The 12,827-nt window shown below is 27.0% G+C and overlaps 2 protein-coding genes across 2 annotated transcripts; both read right to left on the bottom strand.

Moving 5' to 3' along the window:
- Nucleotides 1-2,035: 2,035 nt before the first annotated feature.
- Nucleotides 2,036-2,287, bottom strand: OCT59_011812 (uncharacterized protein; the record flags this gene model as incomplete). The annotated part of the gene is made up of 1 exon (XM_066134035.1): nt 2,036-2,287. The coding sequence occupies one exon, from the start codon at nt 2,285-2,287 to the stop codon at nt 2,036-2,038; it is 252 nt and encodes an 83-aa protein (XP_065989338.1).
- Nucleotides 2,288-9,369: 7,082 nt separating this feature from the next.
- OCT59_011813 (Homospermidine synthase 1) lies at nt 9,370-11,240 on the bottom strand (the record flags this gene model as incomplete). Its single annotated transcript, XM_025332373.2, has 5 exons — nt 9,370-9,416; nt 9,488-9,572; nt 9,641-10,840; nt 10,915-11,159; nt 11,231-11,240. 5 exons carry the CDS (start codon nt 11,238-11,240, stop codon nt 9,370-9,372), a joined length of 1,587 nt encoding a protein of 528 aa, XP_025172725.1.
- Nucleotides 11,241-12,827: the final 1,587 nt, after the last annotated feature.

Here is a 12,827-nt window from a genome sequence, read left to right on the forward strand (position 1 = left end):
AATTAGTTTTGAAGTTGTGTAACCTGATTACAATTATTTTTATGGTTAAACATAGAAAATCCTCAAAGAGATTTAAAAATATTTATTCATTTAAAGTTAATAACTAAATTTTATTGTATAAATTTCCGGGCTTTAATTGCAATGAAGGCTTTTTTACGATTTAGTTCATGGGTCTGCTCATGTACATATATGTCTAAGGTTTTTCAAATATGCTTATGCATGTGTATAAAATCTACTGCAAATGATTTTCCCAGCATAACCTGAAAAAAAATGGCACGAAAAATCACGTGAGAATTTTCATCACCGGCGTCACGCCCTCCATTTTTCATAAGTATCTAGGAACAACATCCTACTCGTCACGCACTATCCGTCACATGAGCGCCACACTTAATTTCAGCCAAGTTGCGTAATGCCGGCCATTTCGGGACATTTTTTTCAGGTTACACTGGGTAATCACTATAAATATGCTGCGTCACATCACATTAAAATATTTTAGCAGGTTCGGAAATTTTGAATTGATATCATGATATGCTGAAAAAGTATCTAGTGTAGATCGTTATGAAATACACAATATAAGAAATAAAATAACAAATAAATTAGGGTTCAATCTAAAGTTATTAATATTGAATGAATCATTAGAACCAAAAAGTATTGAGGACGGGCTTAAGTTGTGTTGAAACAGATATATATGATATATATATATATATATATTTGCTTCTTTCAAAACTTCCAAAATAAAAAGTAAAAGTTTGTTTGTTATTTTTTAAAGGTCTACCAAAGCTATGGGTAGGGTATGCTAGAATATGTTTTATCTGAAGCATTATGGTTATTAAAAAAAAATCAAATGTACAAATCAATTAACCCAGAAATGTAAAAACGTGGTATTTTTTTTCATTCATTGAAGGAATTTAAGGAAAGAAGTATTGAAAATATATTAATGCATATGAGATCCATATACGGGTTCGTGTATAAGTTTTGTAATCATTACCTTCAACTTCCGTCATACGTTAGACGAACTGATATGAAACACTTGAAATTTTGGCTGGAAGAAAAAAGCATTTTTAACGTTAAATATAAAGAAAAAGAAAGTTTATCACGTGATTCTAATTATGCATTAGCGTACACTCCATTTTGGATTCTTGTCGTTTAAATACCAATTATATTCTAGTATATTGTGTGACAATAATAATGTCACATTATTTTTAACACGCGTGATGTAAACAAAATCACAATACATTAATGATGATCATGTGAATTTACGCTTATTAAAAGATGTCTGTAAATCTTTATTAATGGTAAATTTACCAATTTTCAGGATCAATTTTTAAATTTTTATAGCCATTTTTAGTAACAACTATCATGTGATAACTAAATGGTAAGATCGATAATTTTACACAGATTAAAATTTGTGATCATGGTCATCAATGATGTTTTTTCATATATCCGACATGTTGTCTGGACATCAACCTTTTGTCAACGATGGCTTTCGATAATATGAATTGGGATCGCATAATAACGCAGATGTATGTATAGCTCACGTGTTAATCTTTATGTAGAGAACAATTTACTATTATATTAAAGGAGTTGTATTCAATTTATTATTAAATATATTAATTATATCACATATTTTTTCAATATAATGCACACAACACGGACGATACTAAGCTACTTAACTAGGGAAGTTTGGATATTAACAGAAAAAATCATCTAAAAAAAAAAATCTTGTAATCATTAAATTAATGCACAAGTATGCATGATCTTTAAAAATATGTTAAGTTTTTCACTATTCCTCATAAAAGACTTTTTAAACAACTAAATTTAACTTTCGACAATTTTTCTTTTCCTTCTCACGAAAAAAAAAAATGGAAAATGTTGAGTGAAGTAACTTTTCATTTACATAGTCAGTTTGCACATATAAAATAATTACTTTTTCCAGCTATTTATTTTTTCTCCAAAATAAACAATTGTTATTGAAATAATTAAATGTCTTACTAAATTTTGTTAGGTGGATGTCGTCATAATTTAATCATCTTTATTAGAAGATATATCCATTAAAAAATTGATACACGATGGGATCGTTTGTAATTTGTACTGGTAATTGATTTAATGCATATGTATTAGTTGTAATTCTACGCCTATGTCTTAATTTTCGTTGATTTCGACGTCTTTGAAGGATACGATAGGATGACGATGAATTAATGATCATAGGAAATGATGCAGGTTTATTATCCATAAAGGACTCTTCACAACAAGATGTTGTACATGAAGTTGAAGTAATATGCTCCATTTTGGTTATTTATTTTCTTCGGTTTATTAAAGTGAGAACTGGATCACAGTTTCTTGATATACTGTATATATTTAAATATATCACGTAAAAGAAAAGTTTGAGAGAGAAGTATAAAAACTCTTCTACCGTACTTTCAAACGAAAGAGTTATAAAAGATTTGTCAGAAGAGAAAAAAACATGATACAGTATTTATTTTCTTTTTCGTTGCACAAAAATCATTGAGTAAAATTATAGAAAAGGTTATATTATATTATGGATTTTTTATTTTCTGATTTACTTTTATTAACTTATAGCAAAATATTTTAGTTGAAAAAAAAGTGTTATTGTTTACGTATTTTATTTATTTATTTATTTATTTTGTTTTATTGATTGATTTATTTATTTGTTTATTATTTGTTTATTATTTACTTATTTATTTATTTACCGAAGTTTATGAAAGGTTTAATTTTTAAAGTTAAGCTTTTCTTCATAAGGCCGCTCCAATTACCAATTTGAGGGGTGGGTGGGAAAAGTCGGGAAATTCTGGAAAATCGTAATTTAAATTTAGAGGGGGTATTTGTTTAATAGAATCCAGATTTTTGAAAAAATAGGGGGTAATTAAATTGGAGCGGCCTAATGTAATTTTTTAAAAGTAAATGAAAATACAACATAGCCCTCTGCCAAATTGGTATAAAAATCTTATTCAAACCCATTTTTTTACTTTATGTAGAATAAAAAGAATTAATTAAATAGGAAAATTATATTAGGTTCATTAATTAAAAAGAATTTTCTACTAACCAAAAAAATTAGGGAGTAATAAGATAATAATTTTCATGGTTTAATCAAAAAATGATTTCAGCCGTACTGTACATATTCATTTATCGAATATAAATTATTTTGACAGATATTTTTTTTTGGTTTAGTAAAAAAAAAAAATAATAATAATAATTTTTATTTACAATTGGATAGTCATTTGACATTGCCTTGTGACTTCCTCAATCTAAAATTATCATTTATAATGAAATTGCACCTTTTTGGGCACGTATTTTAAGAAATGCACGTTATCAGAGATTAATTTGATAGATCTGAACTTGTAATGACCGGAAAATGACCGGAAAAAAAAGTATTTTTTAGTATTAAATATTTTCTTTAAAACTTTTCTCACATACGCAACTTAATATTTCCCACGGGGACAAGAACACAAAAAGAATGGCCCAATAAAAAAAGTGACAGCAAATCATATCGGGAAAATTTCATTGTACACTTGTACTGTAGTTATGATAAGACAGACTAAAATATGACTCACTTATGAACACCGTACAATGAAAACGGGTTTTAGACAGGTTAAATTGACGCCACTAATTTATTAGATATTCCCATAAATGTGTTCGAATGAATGTATGTTGGTCAGGAATCCAAAACATTGGCGCGTTTAATCGTTATCATCAAACTGGAAATACATTCAGTATAAATTATACATTTATCGTACTAATTCTTAAAGGGTTTTTATGATTATTCTTTATCAATATAGTAAAATCGGTGATAGCCGAGTTACTTTCTTTTATATTCTTTTCTTTTTTATGTAAATCTTATTATTTTCGTGAATTTAACTTCATTGTTTCAATAGGTTTTTTTTATCGTTAGTACTTTTTTACTACGCGATTCATTACAATTGTTTATTGTCTCCTCAATTTATCTATTTATGGCATAATTATTTTTTTTCATTTATTGTTATTAGCCATCATTTCTTTATCTGTTATGGATTACGTCATCCACATTTCATCTTATTTATATTATTGTTATCGAAATTTGATATTTTCATATGGGCGATTTTCCCGTACATTTTCCGTACATTTTCAGGATACTTTCAGTACAATTTCTGTAAAACAAAACACAAAAATCACAAAAGCCCAGTTAATTTAAAATATACATCATATATTTTAAATTTTTATCGATTTCAATAATTTTTGAAAACCCGTAATATTTATTTTTCCTATTTTTCCTTTATTTTAAATGTCACGAAATTCATTTTCTTAGAAAAGTATTGATTTACTCTGCATATATGTGCATTACGTACTATTAACCGCAGTATTTTAAATCAATAAAAGTAAAATTGGCGCATTTTATGCATCATCATTATTGACCATTATACTAATTCAAGAATAGATTTCGGTTCTGCCCGTATCTTTTTTTTTTAAAAAAAAATGATAATCCCTAAATTAGTTATTGCGTTTCTGTGGGGAAAAAAAGTGAATAAATGGGCAACTATTTTTAAACAATTATTTCTTAAGTTCTAAAATTAGATTAGTTTATTAATAGACAATTAATAGCATATTGAGTAATAATAGACAATTAATAGCATATTGAGTATTAATAAATAATTAACAGCATATTGGGTATTAATAAACAATTAATAGCATATTGATGACATCAAGTAATAATAAACATGCTCATATGATTTCACCCAGTTTCCTAATTTGTTCGAAATACAGTCTCGTTTTCTCCCATATTAACTATCTTCAGTTAATCTATATGCAATTTCGTTGTATTCATTGAGATTGGTTTAGATAGATACCCCATCCTTAAACAAATACGGTATTTTAAAAATGTAATATAAACTAAATAATATGTTGTTTATAATAATAAAAGATGTCTTTGACTTATATAAGGAAAATAGTTGTTAACTCAATAAATAGTTTTATGTATAGAATAATAAATACTACTATACATTAGATTGCCAGTATGCAGATACCTTAAAACCATGTGAAAATATTTAGGTTTGTTTGAGTAAACATAATAAATAAACTAAATATGTACAAAATTAATCATCTACCAATAATTTCATTAGAATCATGGTACACAATATAAAAAATTACATAAACGTTAAAAAAGGACATGAATATGTTACTAATTCCGCTCAAAAAAATTAAACGCATTTCAAATTAATATTTATCATGATTAAATCTTAATCTATTTCATAAAATTATAACTTTTAGAAACTTTGAAGAAGAAATAAAATCTACACAATTTGTGTACGAGTGTATTTTAATTAAATTAGAAAACGCATTAACTGGAGGTTTTCACCAGGCAAACGTATACGAATCTCTTCGTCTCTATTTATTGTAAATTTTGTCATTAACGGTATTGGTAACATATTACATATTACAATTTTTTTTGTGGTATTCTATTATTCCTTGGTTTGTCTCTTAGACTTTGCTTCACAAATGAAACAAAATGGGATCAGATGGTTTTTATCCTAAGATATTCACCATATTAGATGAGTCACTACTCACTATATATATCCAGTTATACATTATTGTTATTGGATTCTTATTTGTAGCAAGTATACAGAACTTAACAATTTACCGCTAAAGCCGTTATATTAAACGTCACATAAGGATCCATCTTCTAATTAAAATGTTCTCATCTTAAACAGAATAAATATATGTATGTAATTTAGGAATGAATTCATATGAGTAACAAGCATTTCCAAAGTACCACTAAATGAATTCGTCTAACTATTAATATCATTCACTCTATGAACAGTTAGTTATTGTCTTTTAACTAAAATGTTTTAGCCTCTGTTCGTCAAAGCACTGTAAGTATGGAGAGGTTGATATTAAGGAAATCGTCACCTGATTTAACTGAGTCGCACAAAAATGGTTATCGAAGTTGTGTTATCGAAATCGTTAACAAAGTTATAAGTAAATCGTAAAAATGTATTATCAAATATAGTATAAAAAGGTCTTTTCTGATTTGTGATTAAATAGTAATATTTTTAAATATTCAGTTTATTATCCTTTTTGAAATTATCAAGTTTAATGTAAATGACACTAAACAGATACATATTCTTCGCATATGAAATATTTCTAAATTACAATTGCTTTCATTATTTGTCATTTATATCTTACAGTATATACTGAACAAGTATCTCTTGCTAGTCAATAATAATAAAATATCATTCATTCTCTTGTTAATGAAAACTCTTTATAGCAGGATCCATCCGAAGCCCCTACAAAATTAAGAGGTAGAAACATTCAGTTAATATAATGTTTCTTTTTTTTAAAAAAAAAAGAACAAAAAAAAGTTTCGTAATACATACGAAACTTAGTATTTTCATTTTCCGAAAAGCTCCACCCGAAATCTCTATAAAATAAAGATAGAAATGTTAAAACAAGATATTTCTTTAAAAAAATAATAATCCGTTTTGATAGATTCAAAACTTACCACTATCACCATCCAAAAATTACCTACATTAAATAAAAAGAACTTTTTAAAAATAATGTAATGAAAACTTGCCAGATTTTTAAAGTTCCTACAGATATATAAATAAAAATGTTGATAATGTAGTTTTCGAAAGGGTTTATCTAGGACCCATGTTTTGCCAAATCCTACAAAAAAAAAAGTCTAAAAAGACATGAGATGGTAGGATTATTTTGTTAAAATTAAATTCAGAGGGAAAAACTTTCCCTCACCATATGACCAAGAGATCTGAAGAATTGCCTAAAAAAGAAAAAAGTTGTTAAATAATTTAAACAAATTAAAACAAAAACCACTATCACTCCAAATTCTACAAGTCCAAGAAACCTGGTGAACTACTGTTAGTTATCATTTTGTTAAAATAAAAATTTAAAAAAAGCTACACGCTCCAAGAAAAATCTAAAAAAAGAAAATCTAATAACAAAAATGGGAAGGAGTTGAACACCAATAAGATTTATAATATTTAAAAAATAATAAAAGTATGTGAAACATAATCTTGTGAAAAGAAAGTGATTGGCATTCCAATTGAATCTAATAATCAGGATAATGATGTCATTGGTACTGATATCTTTTTCTACGATATTCTCAAGTGGTGGTCTAACGAAAATGTTATAGAGAATTTGAGTAATTTTTGAATTAGTTTGAAAATTGAAAATGAAGAAGTTTTAAGTATCAGTCGGTAAGAGTGGAGATTGTGTTAAACAAAGAAGATTTAGGTGGTATAAAGGAAATGCGATTGATGACACAAACAAGCAGAATGTAGCAATTTATCAAAAATATAGATAAAGAGAGTGAAAATTGTTATTAGACTATATAGATATAAAAGTAGAAATGATAGAAAAATATTTGGAAGAATATGGAGCGAATCATATAATCACGTATACGGTAAATACGGTTAAAAAATGATTATTTTTTAAAAAAATAGAGACCTAAAAAGTACACGGATATATGATCAAAATATACAATGAAATAAACTCATTAAATAAATTGGCTACTATATAAAAATAGCTATTTTTAAACTTTTCATTATTTCTTTGTAATTTCAAACTTCTCTTTTAAAACTCTATGGGCAGCTAAATTAAGAAAACAAAAAGTAAATAAAGTAAAATTAAAAAAAAAATTAGGTGGGTATTTTTATGTCTAACTAAAATAATCTAAATGACATAATATACATGAAATCAACCGTTGAGCTATACCATAGACAGTGTAGTGACGTAGTATACATGGCGAATTTATTAATTATGGGGCGCAGTATTATATTTAGAATTAGTGTATAAATTTTTAGTAGTTTAAAATTGTATATCAAATGGCCGAAATGACGTTAATAAACTATCTGATTAGGGGTTTACTTCCGAAAAGACGTTAAACTAGGGAATAAGGAATATCAGGGGATTAGGAATATCAGGAGTGGATAGGACTTGAATAGTGAGTCATAACTTATAATTGTAATACGAATGAAAATTAAAGAACTAAAAGATATGAAATTTGACTTTATAAAATAGAGGTTACAAACTTGGAATTTGTATTGTTAATTATATTTAGTATTGTTAAACCAAGCATATTTGTATTTATTTACATTATTAATAAAGTACTATTTTGTTAAGTCCTAAGGTGGCAAACGTGTGTTTACACGGGACAACAGTAAATTCCTGTGACCGTCACAGATCACAGATCCCGCGGATGATTTTTTATCTTCGTGATATGAGAAAGGTATCACACATCAATCACCTCATTACTCTAAAATGCGATTCGTTCTCGTATCTTATTATTATGACTTATTGCGCCACCCACAGCCTTCCTCGAAGGTAAAGAATTTCTTCTTTACAAAACTTTCAAGTTTTATTACTTCGTAAAAATTTGTATAGAGAAGCTTAACATAATTGCTGAACTTGTTATTGAAAAAAACTTAAACTTCAAAAATATATCGCTTTGGTTGTAAAACGTCTTTGTTCGATATTTCTCTATCTCTAATAAAACTTCCTAATATAAAATAAAGGAAAACGACAGTTGGATGCAACAAAGAGTGTCAAATTTCTAAATTAACAGCAACACTTCATATAACTTTTCTGACTTTTTTTTTAACCTGAAAATTTTAGTCAGGTGATCGGTAGAAAAGTTTTTTTGGGTGAAAATAGGTGTTCATTTTTCTACATTATCACTTCCCTTTTTTATGGAAAAAGTAACTACCAGCCTAATTGTAAAATAAAATTAGGCAAAAGCCGGGCAATTTGTCCTGTAATCATCCTGTAATGATAAATCACAATAAATCACAATACAGAATTCTGAAAACTGCAATAATCTCTAAAAAAAAATAACATGGTGGACATTTTCATAATTATTTTATTTTTATTTTGATTTTTCTGATTTTTTGTGTAGCACATGATTTCAGTCGAACAGTAGTCGAACGTGTTTCACCAATAGAATGGTTTATTTTGCATATGACCGAAAAATGCAGGCTACTGCTATAGTCCTTCGCTTCTCTCTGGACAAAATGTAAAAACTACACAAATTAAATACTATATTTTAAAAAAATTCCCACGGCATATTTTTATTATAATTTCTATCTTTTTTTAATTTAAAATATTAGATATATGAAGCTATTTGCTACTTCCGAATCATTCTACTTCAAAAACATAGGAAATGTTTGCAAGTTAAACAGAATTCCTACTCAAATTTTTATGACCAAATTTATGTATCCTAATGCGTTAAATGTACTATTACAAACCTTCAAGTTTATTCAAGTTTAAGCTAATGATAAAACTTAATCAATATACTGAAAAAATTTACTGGTTGTATATTGTAAGTTGTATATTTAGGTCCCCTAGCCATTTAATGATTGTATTTTATAATACTTTACATCTTTCAGCATGATATTTCTTGGTTTCGGTAACTATTATTTGCAATGTAATATAAGCTAATAAAATCAAAATATATTGTAAATATTAAAGTATGATTACAAACCCATATGCTCGATCTCTTCTTTTGATAATCGTCCTTCGATGGTTATTTCACTTGACCTGTCAGTTGATTTATCAACAGCAGAGACCTAAAAAAATTAGAAAGTAAAAATTCACGATTAAAATTGTGGTGACATTTTTTTATACGAATACATACGATTAAGATTCCATTTGCATCAATAGCGAAGGCAACTTCAATTTGTGGAACATCTTTTGGTGCTGGATGAATTCCAGATAACTCAAATTTTCCAAGAAAGTTGTTATCTCTTGTTTGGGTACGTTCACCTTCATATACTCTAATCAATATATTAGGTTGATCATCAAAATCCGTAGATATAATTTCACTTTTCTTGGCAGGTATAATGGTATTCCTTTTCACAAACGGCATAAAGGTACCACCAAGAGTCTCGATACCTAATGATAAAGCGGTAGCATCAAGTAAAAGAAAATCTCGAAGCTTTCCAGAAAATTTACCAGATAAAATAGCAGCTTGTACGGTAGCACCATAAACTGCTGCTTCATCAAGATTAATAGATTTGTTTAATTCTTTGTAATTAAAGAACTCAGATATCATCCTTTGAATTTTGGGAATACGTGTTGAGCCGCCAACCAAAACAACTTCGCCAACATGATTTTTATCGATTTCACTATCTTGAAACACTTTCTCAATAAGTTTCATTATCGGTTGGAACAAATCTTGATTTAATTCTTCGAATTTGGTACGTGTCAAAGAGGTATAAAAGTCGATATCTTCAAAAAGATAAGCAATTTCGATGAAAGCATGTGTTGATGTTGAAAGTATACACTTTGCACGTTCACAATGCTCCCTTAGACGACAGAGAGCACGTTCATTAGAAGAAAGATCTTTCTTAAATTTACTTTTGAATTCTTGTACAAAATGATTTACAAGACGATTGTCAAAATCTTTTCCACCAAGATGATTGTTCCCAGAAACAGCCATTACTTCATAAATTTCATTTCTAATACCTAATAGAGAGACATTACAAGTACCACCACCCAAATCAATGATAAGAACAATACATTTTTCTCTAGTAGTAATCTTGTTTAACCCGTAAGCAATAGACGCTGCAGTTGATCCAACAACGATACGAATTACATTCAAACCGGCAATCAATCCAGCAACTTTTACAGCTTGACGTTGAGAATGATTAAAGCAAGATGGTACTGTAATTACAATATTTTTAACTTGTGTACTAAGAAAAGTTTCTGCAGTTTCTTTCATTTCTACCAATATCATGGACAATATTTCTTCGGGTGCAAAATCTTTTTCTTCGCCCTTATATTTGATACAAACATATGGTTTTTCATTTTTTTCAATGACTCTAAACGGCCAATGCTATATAAATATTTCGAGCAGTTTTCAGTGAAATCAATTCTTTTTTAAAAAATTATAATACTCAAATAGCATACCTTCAAATTAAGTTGAATGTTAGAGTCATTATAATTACGACCGATTAGACGATAAATGTCAAAAACAGTATTATATGGATTTCTATAAATTTGATTTTTTGCCGGTTCGCCAATAAGAATTCCTGTATCAGTAAATGCGACATATGACGGTGTTGTGCGATTACCCCATTTGTTGACAATTATTTCGACATCGTCATTTATCCAAACACCGACGCGAGAGTATGCATTTCCTAAATCAATACCGACTATAATTCAAACAAGTTAAAACATTTGTCAGAAATAAAGAACATTTTTTATATCGTAATTTTATAATTACCGGTCGCCATATTTGATATTTTAAATTAAACTGTTGCAAAAAGATTAGGAGAGCGGAGCGGACGTTGCAACTTATTAAATATCCAATTTGTCAGATAAATTTGTGAAACAGTAATACAAAATATTGTACATAATTTCATTGATCGTAGAAACCGTCCTTCTTGTGTTTCATCCTCTTGTGTTACGTTATAAAAAAAACCAAAAACATTCTTAAATCACCTCTTGTGTTACGTTATAAAAAAACCAAAAACATTCTTAAATCACCTCTTGTGTTACGTTATAAAAAAACCAAAAACATTCTTAAATCACCTCTTGTGTTACGTTATAAAAAAAACCAAAAACATTCTTAAATTACCCTCTTGTGTTATGTTATAAAAAAAACAATCAAAACATTCTTAAATTACTTCTAGAATTTCTTTCTTCATTGTTTAATTTAATTAGTTTTCTAAATTTTCAAATAAAAAAAATTATTATTTTTTTTTTAAGATAAACTAAAAAATTATATGAAACTAGCAGTCAACCGTTGCTTCGCACCGAGACCAATGATTTTGTTTAAATAGACAAATTTAGTATTATAATGTAATACTAAGTAAATTAAAGATGATTACAGTAGTTTTGTTTATAATTAGGAATTTAATATGGTAATGATATAAATTATTTTTACAATAATGTAGCTATTTATATTAATGATTTGATGAGAATGTAGAATGAAATTAAGGAATTGTGAAAAAATAATTATCAATAAAAATTGATTAATTTATTAGAAGTATTTTCGAAAAAACTTTATGAAAATACTACAAAGATTTTTATTAATTAATTAATTATTATTTTATATTACGTCAATCTTAAACTTATAACCAACTTGAGAAAAATATTGAACAATCAAATGTATTAGAAACTGCAATTATTATTCTTTTGATACTCATTTTACTCGATAAATTATTAATTTAACTAAACCATTTGAAAAAAAATTTTATTCAAAAATCTAGTGATTATTTAAAGAATTTCGGATATGGATTTGGTTATAATAATCTATTATTAAATCAACAATTTCTTTAATTAATTAATTATAAAATATTGTAAAAATATCAATTTTTTTTGATTTTATTTGAAATCTATTTATCCAGTGTTCAATTTAATTGAAAAAATCTTAATCATCTTTATATCAACGTCGGTCAATTTTCCTACATGTTATATTGATTTTTTTAAAAAAATATAATAATTTTGTAAATATATTTAATATAATATTTTATTTCTTTATTTAATAATAATAGAAAAGGATGAAGAAAGAAATCGGTTTAAAAAAATAAAAATAACAATACGGTCTAAAAAAAAAGATCGAAAAAAAATAATATAAAAAAAAAATTGGTCTTAAAAGACCGAAACAATAGGATTATTTATTAAAAAATTTTCAGTTTGGGAAAAAAAAATTAAATGTAAATGGGAAAAGAATGAGAAAAAATAAATTTTTCGGTTTGAAAAAAACTGAAAGAAGAAAAGGGAGAAAAATTTTTTTGGTTCGAAATCAAAAAAAGCATTAACTGAAATTGGATTGGTTGATTGGAATGCACATGGATCGAATAGTTTTTCAATCAAAT

The sequence above is a fragment of the Rhizophagus irregularis genome, chromosome 2 (genome assembly GCF_026210795.1).
Source record: "Rhizophagus irregularis chromosome 2, complete sequence".
Taxonomy (NCBI): domain Eukaryota; kingdom Fungi; phylum Glomeromycota; class Glomeromycetes; order Glomerales; family Glomeraceae; genus Rhizophagus; species Rhizophagus irregularis.